The 16862-nt window shown below is 41.4% G+C and overlaps 3 protein-coding genes across 3 annotated transcripts; 2 read left to right on the top strand and 1 right to left on the bottom strand.

Moving 5' to 3' along the window:
* Positions 1–937: 937 nt before the first annotated feature.
* LOC133028331 (phosphatidylinositol N-acetylglucosaminyltransferase subunit P-like) lies at positions 938–1948 on the top strand. Its single transcript, XM_061095527.1, is given in 5 exon segments — positions 938–1022; positions 1201–1273; positions 1358–1476; positions 1834–1859; positions 1862–1948. Coding segments are annotated over 5 exon segments (390 nt in total).
* Positions 1949–2698: 750 nt separating this feature from the next.
* Positions 2699–5698, top strand: si:dkey-197c15.6 (putative nuclease HARBI1). The gene is made up of 2 exons (XM_061094427.1): positions 2699–3474; positions 5020–5698. The coding sequence occupies exons 1-2, from the start codon at positions 2781–2783 to the stop codon at positions 5448–5450; spliced, it is 1125 nt and encodes a 374-aa protein (XP_060950410.1). The 5' UTR covers positions 2699–2780; the 3' UTR covers positions 5451–5698.
* Positions 5644–16511, bottom strand: LOC133027419 (receptor-type tyrosine-protein phosphatase H-like). The gene is made up of 22 exons (XM_061094424.1): positions 16189–16511; positions 15330–15459; positions 14264–14521; positions 13760–14017; positions 13256–13513; positions 12752–13009; positions 11871–12128; positions 11477–11734; positions 10975–11232; positions 10196–10453; positions 9889–10110; positions 9297–9566; positions 8978–9071; positions 8847–8894; positions 8367–8448; positions 8166–8256; positions 7971–8047; positions 7556–7690; positions 7210–7332; positions 6830–6990; positions 6243–6378; positions 5644–6052 (listed from the first exon to the last, which is right to left on the bottom strand). The coding sequence occupies exons 1-22, from the start codon at positions 16255–16257 to the stop codon at positions 5921–5923; spliced, it is 3834 nt and encodes a 1277-aa protein (XP_060950407.1). The 5' UTR covers positions 16258–16511; the 3' UTR covers positions 5644–5920.
* Between the last annotated feature and the right edge of the window lie 351 nt (positions 16512–16862).

Here is a 16862-nt window from a genome sequence, read left to right as displayed (position 1 = left end):
GGCTGCGTGACGGCAAAACCTTTGAACATTTCTTTAATAGGAAATCGACTGCGTGCCATGATTATGGCGCCGCGTGCCAGGAAGCTTTCTCCAACTGTTGTCAAAAAGGCTGCTGCCTCCAAACAAAATGACAACAAAGGCAGTTGCCTTTGAACTGTGTTACAACAAAGCTAGCTGCCTTTGTTTACATATCAGTGGCAGTTTCTGTTGACACCAGAGATGCCTCTACCAGCTACCGCTGCCATGATTTGAGCTTGGCCTGAAGTAGTCGGTTTTTACGCACGCACGCAGCTTCTACGGACTCGTTTTGGTTTATAGTTCCCCAACAGTTGCTTGTGTTGCAACGCAATTCACCGCCAGACCACTAGCCGGAGTAATGTTTTTTGTTGAAGTCGGCTCTTCTTCGTGTGTGGCACACGTTTATTTAGATCGCCCCGGCGGCTCCTCAGAGCCTTTTTCTGGCGGACAAATTCGCCGGTCAGTGACGGGTTATACTAGTGGTCATAGTTTCGGATCTTTTCTGCCAAGTGCTCTTCTATTTTGGTCCATATTCGTTCTTCTAAATCTTCCGTGGTTTCCGCAGTTTCCGTGCATGAAATCGGAAATGCGACTCCGGACGGGATGTAGTAAGCAGACCAATCACAAGCCTTGCGGGCTGCGTGAGGCTCGCGTCGCTTTGTCGTATAGTTAGAAAAATTGGCTGACGCACGCAAGCCGCAGGAGGGGCCCCGCAAGTACGCGAGGGGCGTGTTGCGTCTCTTGCGTGCGTGCGTGCGTAAAAAGCCGAGTATAAATCGGCCTTTACTGGTAACAAGCTGAACCACATTCATAGGTGATTTTCAGGTGGGTAACTCAGGTTTACTTCTGCTATGAATTTGATATCGTATTGTTTGAGTCGTTCCTCTTCCTCATGTGTGTTGTTGATGTGTGTTTTTAGATGACGGTAGTGCACTTTCCCTCTCCTCATCCTCAGAGAGCCATCTATGGCTTTGTGCTTTTCCTCAGCTCACAGTTTGCCTTCTGTAAGTCTGATCATTCAGTTTGTATATTAATTAACTCAAGGAGGGATCATTTATTATTATTATTTATCTGTGTGTCTGCTTCGGTTGAACATTCTACAGATGTAGGTTAATTCTTCAGGGTTGTGGGGATTGTTAATGAATGGAGTGTCTTGTCTGTAATGGGACTGTCTCTCCACAGTTCTGTATTGTCTGTGGGCTTTCATCCCTGATGAGTGGCTTCATTATATAGGACTGACGTACTGGCCTCAGAAGTAAGTGGAAAACACCTTGATCGGATATGATCCATTAATGAGTTTGGTTCCTGGAGGTTTGCTGAAACATTTTGTCTCGTGCAGATATTGGGCTCTCGCGGTGCCGATCTATCTGCTGGTTGCTTTGATGACCTGTTTTCTGATGCTGTTCGGAGTCAACATGATGTCCACACCTCCACTTGACTCCGTGGACAACATCACAGGTGAGGACAAGAAAGAACGTAACTATAACCATTATCCAATAGAGTTCTCAATGGGAACTGTAAAAGCATTTAAAAAGCTCAAAGTATGATGAACTGTATACGATAGATTATTTGTTTAGCTGTAGGTTATGCTCAACTCCAATTCATTAGAAAAAATCAATAAATACATGACAAAATACAGTTTAGGCCCTTATGAACCCATTTTTAATCAGTTAATAAACACAAATTCACACATAGTATTGAAAGGTGGTGACATTGTAAACCACAAACGTAAGTAGACATGTAAGACCTCCTCACGAAATGCTTGTATGGGAAGAGGAGTCACTCAACACCTTGAATGTCTCCTTCCCATCACAGATGTGTTTGCCGAGGCCAGAAGACAGAAAGCAAAAAACACAAGGGGGGAATACCCAGACTGAGAGATGTTCCCATCAGCGAAGTCAACCAAAGGCTCTACTTGTCGCCCAAATGATGCCAAGCAGAGACTGATCTTTGCCGGAGGGAGAGAAGAAGTGAAGCTGCTGGGGATTGACTGAAACTATAATATCTAATTAACTTTAAATATCTTCCACATGTTACGAATCTAACCTAAATGCCCGCTGCTAAATTATTCGGAGGTTCTAAAGTAGTTCATTGTTTATAATATTTGAAATTAACGTTAAAATAAAAGATAAACAGTTTACAGTGCTTTGACAGACAAAGCAGACACATGATACTCAGCAGTAATCTTTGCGTTATCTAAGATTTGTTCACACAGATGTAAATAAAAGCAGTAATAAACAAGCTTTTTCCCACTTTCCACCAGCTCTGTCTAGCCTTTGGATTTTATTCGTCCATCATTTTTTATTATCTTCCTGTCTGATACCTCTGCCTGCCATCACAACACAGTGAAGGCGCTTTGTTTGATGTGTAGATCCTGTGTCTTCCAGAAATCCTCAGGATCATCATCAGACCTTATTGTTTACAGTGCTTAAATGTTTCCTGATGAAAACTGCAACGGTTATAACACTTAAATCAAGTCTTAATGGTTAAATAATTCCTGTCAGTGCTCGGGCCCTAAAAATAATAGGAGCACTACCAAATATGAAGTGTGGTTGGACCATTCCAGTTTTACTTTATTGATTAATTTGGATGTATCTGCATTTGTTTGTAGTTCGAACTCCCTCCACTGGGGGGCGCCCACGCACATCTTTGCGCACAGCCAAAACATTACAGAAGAAGACTGTGCCTCCATGACACTCTCCATCTCTGTTCCTGTCCCTCTCTTCCAGTGACTGTCTCTAGTGTCTCGGCTCTCGGGACACATGGCCTTCGCGCTGCCGGTGTGGCTCGCCGTCCAGGAGGAGCTGCTCCGACACACGGACTCGGGCAGCGACACCCGGAGCTGCTTCGACGACCTGGACGATGAGGCTCTGTTCCAGATGTTCCACCTCACCAGACCCTGCATCACCTTCATCACAGAGACCGTCCAGAGCCGCATGGAGGACACGCAGCTCCAGGAGGAGAAGCCCGAGCTGCCCCTGGACGCCATGGTCATGGTGGCGCTCAACTACTACGCGCACGGCATATCCTCCGCCGCCGTGCTGCAGCGGGTCGGCCTGGGCCAGATGGACCAAGCCGCCGCCATCATCGCCATGGTGTCCGTGCTCATCGCGGGCTTGTGCGACCAGTTCGTCTCGTTCCCGCTGGCCCGGGACGCCAAAGCCAACGTGGCCGTGAAGGTCCAGGAGCTGTGCGGGATCCCCGACGTGCTGGGCGTCCTGGCGCCGGCTCACTTCAAGATCCGAGCGTCCCCGTACGAGAGGAGCTCCTTCCGGTCCTTCGTCAACACCCTGGGCTACACGTCCGTGGTGAGCCAGATCATCTGCGACTCCGAGGGCAACGTGCTCAGCGTGGAGAGCTGCTGCGTGGGCAGCACCGGCGAGCAGGACATGTGGGAGGCGTCGGACAAAGGGAGGGAGATAGAGAAGGAGCTGCTGGGGCAGTTCTGGGTGATCGGTGAGATGACAACCACAACAAGCATGGCACAAACAAGACAAGACCAGTGGTGCGAAGTAACGAAGAAGAAATACTTCGTTACTGTACTTAAGTAGATTTTTCACATATCAGTACTTTACTTGAGTATTTATTTTCCTGACGACTTTTTACATTTACTCGTTACATTTGAACAGAAATATCTGTACTTTCTACTTCTTACATTCTCAAACTGGCTCGTTACTTGAGCAGCGGAGGAGGCTCTCTCTCTCTCTCTCTCTCTCTCTCTCTCTCTCTCTCTCTCTCTCTCTCTCTCTCTCTCTCCTAGGGTTCAAAATTTGTAAAATTATACATTATATTCATATTGTTGTTATAATTTTTCAGTCAGTTGAGATAAATCTTGAGGAGAAACATTTTGGGTTGTTTTGTGTCTGTATAGGCCTACTATAAAAAGCACTTTGCATTTTTAATTTTGGTACTTGTACTTTTACTTTTGATACTTAAGTACATTTCAACACCAGATACTTTTGATACTTAAGTACTTTTAATATGAGCTACTTTAAGACTTTTACTCAAGTCATTTTCTGACGGGTGACTTTTACTTTTACCGAAGTCACTTTCAGGTCAGATATCTGTACTTTTACTCAAGTATGGCTTTCAAGTACTTTATACACCACAAGAAAAGACAAAGTACTCCCCCCTGTGCCAATGGAGGGGTGGGTGGAGGGTTAGAGTCCACTAAACACTTCTGGAGTTTCAGGGGTAAACAGCGTTGCAGCCAAATCCAATACAGTTCATTCAAATTCGACCTAAAACAGCCACATTTACTACATGTTTTTATTCTAAATGTCTGTTGTTATTCTCCTAGTTACTCGCAATACCAATACCTACGAGGTCTGGCTGATCTGAAACAAGGTGTAAATTATGGTGTTTCGAGTCTAATGTATGTCTGGGCTAACAGACACTTGGATGACACCACAGGAGGAGTATGGAAGCATTTTATGGGGAAAGGTTTTTACGCTCAAAGAAGTGGTCGCCGTTTACTTAAATTGTAGTGTCAAGTGTATTAGTGGACTCAAACACTCCACCCACCCTTCCATCGACAGAGTGGGGAGGCGATGGAGTCAATTTTCCTTTTCGGGTGAACTATCCCTTTAACCTGTTTCTGTATGTGTTTCATGGGCTTTTGTGTTAGATCCCATTAACACACACACAAGCTTCTCTGTTGACCCACTAGACAATAAACACAATTATTTATGTTGTGAATGCTCCAGAGATGTCTTCTTCCCTTGTGGCAAACTTTACTGTGTTTTAAGTTCTAAAATCCATCAGGTAAAGTTGCTATTAGCAGTTTGTATTCCTGTCCACTGTCAATCCCTTAAACTGCGTCACAATGCTGCTCTAACGTGATTACAATAGTTTTGTGTAGCTGCACATATGAGTGGAATGATTTCTGTGAGACGTGTAAAGGTGTAATTCACATTATTAGATGACATTACATTGCAATACAACCTGTAGCAGTAATGTTTTACTGGTCCTAATAACTGCATTGTATTGTGTCTCTTGAAGGTGGAAGAGGATACCAGTTAAGCAAAAATGTCCTGCCCCCTCTGGCGGCCCCTGGGACTGACAGCGAGAACCGCTTCAACCAGGCCCACGCGAAGATCCTTGACGTCATGCGGACGACGCTCGGCTCCATGAAGAGGCGCTTCAGGTGTCTGATGCAACTCGGCTTTGCAAAAGAAGCCACTCTGGACAAAAAGTCCAACATTATCAAAACGTGCTGCGTCCTGCACAACATCGCAATGAAGTTCTCCGTCCCTCCCCCGCCTGCAGCCGGTAAAATTGAACCCCTACACCAGGGCAGGCAGGTGACCTCTACAGCAGAGGTCAACCCAGAGGTCCTACAAGCGAGACAGAAGGTCATCGAGAGGAGCTTTTCTTTAGCCCCCAGTAGCCCGGACCCACCGGGGGACAAGACCACAGAGGAGAAAGAGTGAACAGAGTTTCTGCTCTAGGAAGCAGGACAAGAGCATCGCTGACATTCTGACACATGAAGGACAAACACTGGAACTAAAACACGGCTCATGTCCTTGGAGGTTCTCAGTCTGAGGCTCGTTGTTTACTGTTATTCTTCAGTTCTAACACCAATGTGTAAATATGACAACATACCGTTTTTTAAACATTCAGGTATTTGTTCCTACAAAACATTTTATTTCTTGTACAAATGGATATACACTGTTTTCTACCTACATTTGTTATTGTTAATAAATGTCATTTTAAAGAATGTGATTTTCTGGAGAGTTGCTTCGTCACACAACAACAATAACAGTATTTGGGAAATTCAAGCAAAAAGGTTTGTGATGAATGTATAGTACATATATATCTCAACACTTCATATTTACAGTTTATAACAAAATATAGTAAATTAACTTTAGGATTCTCTTAGTGCAAAAAAGTCTATCTTGCGTTAACGAAACTCTTTGAGTGCAGTGGCGTTGACGTATATCATTTCTGAATTCTCGTATATGGGTTCTTCATCCGTCATCTCCTGCTGCTGCAGACTGTCCATGATGCATTGGTGCAGGAACACGTACTGGGACTGAAAAGAAATGAGCAGATAAGAAAAGCAGAAATAATACGTTGCTGTTTACTTAGAGCATAGAGTATAACTGTAAGTACACACTGATATTATGTCCCGAGCTGTGTCTAAAAATAATTCAAACGACCCGAATGTTCCTCAGAGAAATAGATGAGTACTGAAGGAAGCAACTTAATAGGTTGAGCTTTACCTCTGTCTGCACCATGTGTGGTCGACTTAGTCTCATCTTGTGCACAAAGCTGTTGATGTTCACTGCCTTGTTGTGGTCGAGCTGCTGAAGCAGCACATCCAGGGCGATGATGGTGCCTGTCCTCCCCACCCCAGCACTGGGAGAGAGACAACATGGCGAAAGGTGAACAGTTGATCATCATGTAAAAGTCCTGTTGGTTTCAATGTGGATGTTAAATTCCAGATTGAAATCTCCCACTGCTGACCCTGAACATTTCCCCTTGTGGACCTTCTCAGTCACTACTAAGACAGAAAACAAAGCCTAAAATGTATAAAAGCTGCTATTTTATGTACAGTATTTTTACATTCATATACTGCACCAGTACATCTTATTGCCATCTGGTTCTGGAACCCGAGGATCATGGGTAATATCTTCTGTTCAGTGGTGTTACAGTAAGGTGAGAGGGACTACACAGTCAGAGATCCGGTCTGGCTTCCTTTTTCTCTACATCTCAACCAATCAATCTCTCAGTTCCCAATGTGTGGCTGCAGAGGGCGCTGTTGCTCTGTAAAAGTTACATAGTGCTGCTTTAGAAGAATCACTCGTACCTGCAGTGAACTACGGTTGGCGCTCCGGTCCCTTCTCTCTCTATGTGCCGTCTCACCAGTCCTCTGAACTGGATCAGGTCTTTGGTGCCGTGTGGGACTCCGTGGTCGGGCCAGGCTGTGAAGTGGAAATGTCTCACGGTGCGCTCCTCCGACGTGTTTATCTGTGAAGACGATTCACAAAGAGGGATTTCAGAAAATTCTGTAGCTCGACTTCTTGAACCAAATATAGTGGCAGGTAAATGATATTCAGAAGATGTTGTACATGAAAAGAATTGCCTCATGAACACCAAAATGCATAATTCAATGAGGACTGTCACAGTTTGTTTCAGAACAACCTGCTGTTACCAAGTTATACAAAAATGTTTAGAGGTGTTTCATACATTTTTCACACTAAATTCCCTCAATGTCCAGTCGGAATCCCGGTCCTCAGATCTGACGGTGATCAAGAGTTCTCCGTGGGGACGAGGCTTCTTGTCTGCAGGCCAATATTGTTCACACTTGTTCTAAGAACAGGAAATAGAAGGGGGGGGAGTTTGCAACAAACAGAAGTCTCAGGCCTATGTGGGCGCTTTGTGGTGACTTAAAAACCAGCACAGAAAAGTTCCCACAGTCATGTCGCACGTATGGTCGCTACTCGACACCACATTATTATGACCATATCATTTACATCAGCTCCAAAAATGTGAAGGTATCACTCTCTTACACAGAGCTTCCCTCGAGACTCACCTTTCCTAATTCGACGCAGTTGGTTACCATGACGATGCCTTTCACTTTTTGCTCCCAAATCATCCTCCAGAAATCACCGACCGTGGAGGGCAGAGGACCCTGAGTGGCGATGTACTCAGTTTTCTTGTTGAAACCCTGAAAAGCAAATGTCAAAGTTCACGTCTCTAGCGTTTACTTCCCATTATGTTCGGTATGAAATAAAATACCGGTTTGCGCACATGAAGTCAGAAGAAAAATTGCCAGACCTCATATAAATGTGCATGTGCAGAGGTTTTAGCAGCTAATATATGATATGATAATAAACTTTATTTATGCAGCACTTTTAAAAACAAAGTTACAAAGTACGTTACAGGAATAAACAGGGATTAGGACATTTCATGTGGTGCTATAGATATTTTCACCAAATAATACCTACTGGTATGTAATTGGCATTAATGTAGTCAGAGGTCCCTTTGGATTTTGACGTTGTTAGTTTCACTCGACTCCAGTTGTCTAGGATGAAACAAGGGAGGAGGGTTTAACTGCAAAGCTCCACAGTGAAGAAGACGGTTTAAAACAACGAGGTGTGGAACATTTCATGCATTTCTATTGCAGGTCAGATAGATCTTACATGACAGCACGTTGTTGAAACGATTCTTTTTTCGATTGTCAGGTCCAAGCGCCGCTTTCTGTGACTGCTCTGTGCCGACAGGTAGGAGGTGCTGTATGGTGATCAATGGAAAAAGAATGAAACAGATACGATTTCACAGTCCTGCACAAAAACAGGAAGAAAACTAAGAGGACGTACAAAATATATATATTTTCAATTCACCTCATATTCTTCGCTGAAGCCTTTGTTGTCATCCTCACTTAAATGGAAGAAGTGGCCGGGAAACTCTGCTACTGATATAGTACTAATATTGAAAAAGAGTGAACATTTACTGAACATACATTTCACTAAATAAAGATAAGTGGTAAACAACAAAGTATTTGTCAAATGTATTTTTTTGTCTGTATATTTGTATATTTGTTAGCAGGATGATGCAAAAACTACAAAACTGATTTCAATGAAATTTTCTTCAATATTTCAAGGTCGGGCGGCTTTTTCAAAAACAATCACTTGTTATTACGTGAAGATCCACTTTAAAATCTGGATCTAGTGAAATTAAATGTGGTTTCCTTGAGGACTGTTGGGCCTTGGTGGAGGTGCACTCTGCTGAGTCCCATTCTGATTAATGAACTACTTTAACTACACAGACTGACACAGACAGTGGTGTCACCGTCATGCAGAAATGATTGAACGTTTACTTACCTGTTGCTTTTACGGGATACTTTGGATCCACTACGGAATTGGCGTTTTCTGTTTTGGGAAAGAAGCGGGTTCACTAAGAGAGAGCCAGGGACTTTGAATACATTACAGTTTGTCACTGTGGCTGCACCAACCTGATCAAATCTGGCCGTTTAAACAAAATTAAGAGAACCATGCAGACCAGGGCAATAAGAAGCAGCCCCCCAAGCACGGAACCGGTAATGACTCCTGCAAGGAGTAACATCTGGATTAACTTTTTAGACACACAGCAGAAAAGTCCCTTATCTTACCACTGGGGGGGATTTTGTCATTTAAGAAATGGGGTAATTCCTCAAAAAACAAACAGGTATAAATACAATGCCAAAAAGCACAATAATAAGGAAATTGTGATCAGAAAACAAACCTAAATAGATACTGTGTACACTATAAAGTAACATAATCATTGTGACTCACCCCTTGGATCAGTAGAACACAGAAAGACGAAGGGTTCATAACTTCTCACTGCTGGATTCCCAGAGACCGAATCTAAAGACACCACATACTCTCTGGCAGGACTGAATCCAGGTATCTTAGTCTGCTGTTCCCCATTTTGAGGCACCTTGTGAGTTTGTCCGCTCACTTTCACCTCCACCTCAGTCCAAACACCGTCTGGTTTGTCCCAGACTACAAGGATGGAATAGCCAGCTTCCGAATACTCACAGTGGCCGCTTAAACTTGGAGGAACTGAGGGTAAAGACGAAAGATGCACAATCACAAACAACATAACGCTCATGACAGCAGTGTAATAATATGACTTTAATTCATGTATTTCATGACATATAGATCTGATGAAAACTTCCTGTCACTTTAAACTCTGCCCTGTGAAGCAGAAAAACAACTTTAAAAAACGCCATACTTGTGCTATGTGAATAATAGACTGTATTTAAAGATGGACGACATGACAAAAATATAAGCAACTACAGCAATGGCTTTGAAATCTTTAACCTTCAAGTACAGATTGAGGAATATCATCCTGGTGATTCATATTACTTGCGGGTGTACTTACGGACGGTCAGATTGTGGCGACATTGTTCAAAGAGTGTGGAATGTCTTTCGTACACAAGTGACACCTCGTAGGTTGCGCCAGGGTAAAGGTCAGTAAACGACACATTGCCACCTGCAGGACTGACGTGAGTTCCGTTTGCAGTTGCATTCGAGAACAAGCCTTGAACCATCCCTTGGATCGATGAGTTGGTAACGTGCCAGGCCACACTGGTACAGTCTATGGCTGAAATGGATGCGAAAATAACTGAAGACACAATATTTCACTTGTTGAAGTTAGTGTATAAATGAGAGGGACAGTCTGTGTATACCTGTTACAGTGAAGCCCTCATAAGCAGTGCTGTTGAGGCCGGAGAACACTGTGATCACGCTGAATAAATACTCTGTCCCAGGCTGCAGAGATGTGACTGAATGTGACACAACATTTGAGGATAACTCTCGGGTGATTGTCACATCATCTCCATTAATCTGAAGTGAGTAGCTCCAGTCTTTATCCACATTCTGCCACTTTAGAGCGAAACTGGTCACAGAGCGTTCAGTCACGTTGACAAGAGGCACGGCAGGTGGAACTGTTGAAAAAGGAAGGAAGATTTGACTCGCCATAAAAACAAAACATTTGCACGGTACTAAGACCATTACACAGTAAAACACTGTCACATTGCTAATGTTTTCAGAAGCTTAAAAAGGTCAGTCACACAGTCGTACGTGAGGTAGAGAGAGAAGTAAGAAAAGAGGACAACAAGTCAAAAACATTCTGATATTTTTTGAAAAATCCACCATTGAATAACAAGAAAACATTCTGAAGTCATTTCTGACACGTTTATAAAACTGTGTGATTCCTCCTGATTTCACTTCCCTGCAACTGTTTACCTGTGAGTCCCAAATAAAGACTACGCGTGGCTGTAGTGAAGCTGAATCTGAACAGCGACATTAACATAACTTACCACCAACGTCAATACAACATAAAGCTCACTTCAAAATTGGCAACACCATTCATATTTAGTAAAGAATCCCCTACTAGATATTAATTTGACATATCACAACACACCCTTTGCCCTCCTCTATTTCAAAGTGAATCAAAACATCTTACCAGTGAATGCAGTGAGGTTCACTCCACTGCTGCTGAAGTTTTCAAACACAGTGAAGAGACTGAAATAATTTTTTGCTCCACTTCTGAGACCTGAGATCATGTGTGTCACTGGTTGATCTCCCTCTGATGCAGTGATGTTTATCTCTTCATTGCCGGACACAAGTGTATAGTGGAGGGAGCCATTGACTTTGTTCCACTGCAGAGTGATACTGGTCTCATTTTGTCCCACTGATTGAAACTCGTCAGCATTTAGAGGAACTATAGGATATAGAGACATGAAGAAGGAACTATATCAAAATCAGATTTATAAAATGACAGGATATCCCTGACAAAATGTTGTGTTTGCATAGTTATTTTCAAAGAAATAAATGTTCATTAAATTGTGTTATTTTATTACAATCAAAATACAGAGTGAGCAAGTTCCACAATTAATAAGTAACTTTAAATTAGATATTGTTACAGAGAAGAGTTTTATGGCTGTATTGGAAGATGATTATCTTACCAGTGACTGCAGATAGGCTCACTCCACTGCTCCTGACGGTTTCAAACACAGTGAAGAGACTGAAATAATGTTTTGTTCCACTGCTGAGACCTGAGATCGTGTATGTCACTGTTTGATCTCCCTCTGATGCATTGATGTTTATCCCTCCTTTGCTGGACACAAGTGTATATGTGACGGAGCCGTTGACTTTGTTCCACTGCAGAGTGACACTAGTCTCATTTTGTCCAACAGATTTAAACCCCTCTGCATTACGAGGAGCTGGGAGAAAGAGACATGAAGAAGGAAATGGAAATGTTGTGTTTGCAGAGTTGTTATCACAAATAGAAAGGTAAATTCACTCAGTTCATTTCAGCACAGAGATCTGTCGTGGTTCATGTTGTTAATAACATCTTACCAGTGACTGCAGTCAGGTTCACTCCACTGCTCCTGATGGTTTCAAACACAGTGAATAGAACGAAATCATATTTAGTTCCACTGCTGAGATCTGAGATTGTGTGTGTCACTGTTTGATCTCCCTCTGATGCAGTGATGTTTATCCCTCCTTTGCTGGACTCAAGTGTATATGTGACGGAGCCGTTGACTTTGTTCCACTGCAGAGTGATACTGGTCTCATTTCGTCCCACGAATTGAAACCCGTCAGCATTTAGAGGAACTATAGGATATAGAGACATGAAGAAGGAACTATATCAAAAATCTGATCCATAAAATGACAGGATATCCCCAACAAAATGTTATTTTATTACAGTCAATGTAACTGTCAGCAAAACCGGCCAGTTTATGCAGACTGTTTTATTCTTTTATTTTAGGGTTGGGCTATATATTGTTCTTATGTTCAACTACGGTTTGGGTTATTTTCAGTTTTATTTCGTTGTCTTTTACACGTAGCGACTCCCCTCGCATAGTTACCTGCAGTAAAGGAGCGGACGGTTTTATTCGACACACCTGATCCCTCGTTTCCGCCCCAGTGCAATAAAATACCTGCCGTCACCCCGGCACAGATAGGAGCGGAAACCGCTTGATTTTAATGATTAAAATCTTTGTAACTTGTAACTTGTAACTGTCATTACAGTTTTACGGTGTCACTACGGCAAGCCAGATGTGAAAATAAAAGAGCCGTGTACATCAGTTGAAGCGACTCAGCGTTTGTTTGGAGAAGCGGGGGGCCGTTACAGTCAAAATACAGAGTGTGCAAGTTCCACAATTAATAAGTAAGTGTAAATGTGATATTGTTACAGAGCAGAGTTTTATGGCTGTATAGGAAAATGATTATCTTACCAGTGACTGCAATGAGGTTCACTCCACTGCTTCTGACGGTTTCAAACACGGTGAAGAGAGTGAAGTTGTATTTTGTCCCATTGGTGAGTCCTGAAGTTACGTGTGTAACTATTTCATTTCCCATTTCTGCAGTGACGTCTATTTCTCCGTCACTGGACCCAAGTACATATGTGAGGATGTTTTCCACTTTTTTCCACTGCAGGGTGACACTGGTCTCATTTTGTCCGATAGATTTAAACTCTGCTGCATTAAGAGGAGCTGGAACAAAGCAAAGAGATATTAGTCCTTGTAAATTTCCAAAGTGCATTTGTCTCTATTGGCTCTAGGTTGTATTTAAGTCATCTATTAAATAGGAACCATTGTGCATTAAAATATATAAAAAATGTATTTCAAGGAAAAAAGCCTGATCCAAAATACACACTAAATAACTTAAAAAATAAGATTTTGTACAGTGTTGTGTCCTGGCTTTTGTTTCGTGGCTTTATAACAGAAAATGTATCTTACCAGTGAATACAGAGATGGTCACTCCACTGCTACTGACGTTTCCAGACACGGTGAAGAGAGTGAAGTTGTATTTTGTCCTATTGGTGAGTCCTGAAGTTACGTGTGTAACTATTTCATTTCCCATTTCTGCAGTGACGTCTATTTCTCCGTCACTGGACCCAAGTACATATGTGAGGATGTTTTCCACTTTTTTCCACTGCAGGGTGACACTGGTCTCATTTTGTCCCACTGATTTAAAGTCCTTTGCATTAGCAGGAGCTGGGAGAAAGCAAAGAGAAATGAGTCCTTGTAAATTTCTAAAGTGCATGTGTCTCTATTGGCTATAGGTTGTATTTTAGTCATCTGATTAATAGGAACCATTGTCCATTTAAATACATACAATTTTTATCTACAAGGAAAAATGACTGATCAAAAATGCATACTAAATAACTTAAAAATTAGATTTTGTACAGAGTTGTGTCCTGGCTTTTGTTTTGTGGCTTTATAACAGAAAATGTCTCTTACCAGTGAATGCAGAGATGGTCACTCCACTGCTTCTGACGGTTTCAAACACGGTGAAGAGAGTGAAGTTGTATTTTGTCCCATTGGTGAGTCCTGAAGTTACGTGTGTAACTATTTCATTTCCCATTTCTGCAGTGACGTCTATTTCTCCGTCACTGGACCCAAGTACATATGTGAGGATGTTTTCCACTTTTTTCCACTGCAGAGTGACACTGGTCTCATTTTGTCCGATAGATTTAAACTCTGCTGCATTAAGAGGAGCTGGAACAAAGCAAAGAGATATTAGTCCTTGTAAATTTCCAAAGTGCATTTGTCTCTATTGGCTCTAGGTTGTATTTAAGTCATCTGATTAATAGGAACCATTGTGCATTAAAATATATAAAAAATGTATTTCAAGGAAAAAAGCCTGATCCAAAATACACACTAAATAACTTAAAAAATAAGATTTTGTACAGTGTTGTGTCCTGGCTTTTGTTTCGTGGCTTTATAACAGAAAATGTCTCTTACCAGTGACTACAGAGATGGTCACTCCACTGCTACTGACGTTTCCAGACACGGTGAAGAGAGTGAAGTTGTATTTTGTCCCATTGGTGAGTCCTGAAGTTACGTGTGTAACTATTTCATTTCCCATTTCTGCAGTGACGTCTATTTCTCCGTCACTGGACCCAAGTACATATGTGAGGATGTTTTCTACTTTTTTCCACTGCAGGGTGACACTGGTCTCATTTTGTCCCACTGATTTAAAGTCCTTTGCATTAGCAGGGGCTGGGAGAAAGCAAAGAGAAATTAGTCCTTGTAAATTTCTAAAGTGCAAGTGTCTCTATTGGCTGTAGGTTGTATTTTAGTCATCTGATTAATAGGAACCATTGTGCATTTAAATACATACAATTTTTATCTACAAGGAAAAATGCCTGATCAAATGTTAGGATGTCATCCACTTTTTTCCATTGCAGGGTGACACTGGTCTCATTTTGTCCCACTGATTTAAAGTCCTTTGCATTAGCAGGAGCTGGGATTTAAGAGTTAGAAAGAAGAAGCTGTAACAATATTCTTTTTTAAGTATGTTGTATTAATTATTACAAGGAGCTAGCATGTGAGGAAACACTGAGTAGTAATCATATGAAAAGTTTGATATCATATTAAAGATATTGCAAGTTGCTTGATCATCCTCTTCAACTGATGAACATGACCAGTCATTGTAATAATATAAAAATAATAATTTTTACATAAGCTTAACATATAAACATGGGCCAACTACTTCAAAGTCATCAATTGGCAACAGCTTTAATGCTGTTCAGAGACGAGGAACTATTTTCCCACCATGGGCCATTACTTTATATACACACACACACATACATGTATACATGGCTGTGATTAAAAAATACATATTTTCACAGTTATATGTTTTTCTGACCAAACTGTCTTTCTGGCCATAGGAGGTCCCCCACCCCTGGTTTAATGTGAGATTCTTAGTATTATCATTATTGATTTATGGTATTTAAATAAGTCTGCTCCATGATCCACGAAAATACAAACATGAAACTAAAGATAAAAGACATCAGCTCATACTTACGACGTATCGTTGTTGAAGGGGTTGTCATCTGAGTAGTTTGAGGTGTGTTTGTCGTTTCTATTTCTGTTGGATTTGTCCCTGTCGCTGTTGACCCTGGGCTTTGTGTTGATGAAACGGAGCCGGTGGGACCCTGCAAACATAAGATTTGATGAGGCACGAGAGAGAAATTACCTAAACCCCAAAACCACAAAGTTTAGTTTTATAAAAAAAAAGTCTATTGACTTCATCTGACTGTGGAATTCACACAGTCTCTAGCTGAATATCATTTCTGCTTTTTATTGAATCTGTATCGCAATGTTCAAATATACAGCATTACTGTGTTCTGCTGTCAACAATTTCTAAACTTTGGAAACTTCCAAAATGTTAGCGACAAGCAGGAAATGTCAGAGTACAAATCATGGTACAGTATTCATTTTTGAACTTAGTATTTCTTCTTCCAAATTAACAATTATAACAACGCCTATAATTCAGACAAAGCAACCATTGCCTTTTTAAAATAAAATAAAATAATACACATTAAATACAGATATTGTGAATATACGATATAATACATAACTAAAATGCCATATCTATAAGACTTCATCCAGCTATAACACCTTATCTAGAATATCATATAACAATAAAGGTTTTAGATACACCTCGCTTTCTAGTTTTACAGTGAGACATGTTTTGTTGCTGCTTTTGCTTTGACGCTTTACTTCCACATCTCTTCTTCATATATAATTCATATCAGGCATTGAGGCTTGACTGTGGTTTTGGTTAAAAAGTTTCCTATTGTTGAGTCTAATCTGCTGCTGAAAGGAGATACATTATCTGATGACTACGAAAGCGGAAAGTGAGAGAAAAAAAGAAAACTTACCACGAGAAGACTCCAGACGACGCCGAGCAGCAGCAGTGAGCGGTCTGAGGTGAAAGATAAAGGCTTCATCTTCTTTTTAGCTTATTAAGTTACTCACATATTATGAACCTGTTAAATTCCGTTGTTGTCCCGAGATAAAATTCACTTTTCTGTTTTCAGTAGCGGTGTGTTGACAGACACAACACTTAAGGCTGGCGAAGAAGTTCTTTCAGCCTGTGCTGACACAGACCAATATTCACTTTACTCCTGCGGTGTTGACTTTTAATTCTCAACCTTGTCCTCCTCTCATAACCTCTCCTCCCCACTCATAAAGGCAAGTGACTAAGCAAATGGCTGCTTCTCGTTTCTTTTGGCCTTGAACAACCACAGAGACCTTTGCCCCGCCTGTTACTTCCTTGTTAACGGTCAATGTGTGCAGCTTGTCGAAGGTGCGTCAATCAAATAATTGTTTTTGCTTCACATATTTATTAGTGCTGGTTGCGGAATATCTGCTGTATATTTGTCAATTCCAGACTTGTACTTTGTACCTGCCTTTGTAACTTGATTGAATGCAAAAACTTTCAAATGCTTCTCAATTTAAAACAGTCAAAGTGTATATGTAAATACAGATATACACATGAATATATAAATGAATGTATTCATATTCATATTTATTGACTATTATCATTTCTTTG

The sequence above is a fragment of the Limanda limanda genome, chromosome 21, assembly GCF_963576545.1.
Source record: "Limanda limanda chromosome 21, fLimLim1.1, whole genome shotgun sequence".
Taxonomy (NCBI): Eukaryota; Metazoa; Chordata; class Actinopteri; order Pleuronectiformes; family Pleuronectidae; genus Limanda; species Limanda limanda.
This window is presented reverse-complemented; position numbering and strand designations above follow the sequence as displayed.

What these genes read in the sequence shown, in the direction of transcription:
- si:dkey-197c15.6 (XM_061094427.1), top strand. Translation starts at nt 2,781, where the DNA reads ATGGCCTTCGCGCTGCCGGTGTGGCTCGCCGTCCAGGAGGAGCTGCTC. An exon ending in GGGGCAGTTCTGGGTGATCG is followed by an intron (nt 3,475 to 5,019) that starts GTGAGATGACAA and finishes TGTCTCTTGAAG; the next exon opens with GTGGAAGAGGATACCAGTTA.
- LOC133027419 (XM_061094424.1), bottom strand. Translation starts at nt 16,257, where the DNA reads ATGAAGCCTTTATCTTTCACCTCAGACCGCTCACTGCTGCTGCTCGGC. An exon ending in GACCATCTCTGTATTCACTG is followed by an intron (nt 13,010 to 13,255) that starts GTAAGATACATT and finishes GCTTTGTTCCAG; the next exon opens with CTCCTCTTAATGCAGCAGAG. An exon ending in TTAATGCCAATTACATACCA is followed by an intron (nt 7,691 to 7,970) that starts GTAGGTATTATT and finishes TTTGCTTTTCAG; the next exon opens with GGTTTCAACAAGAAAACTGA.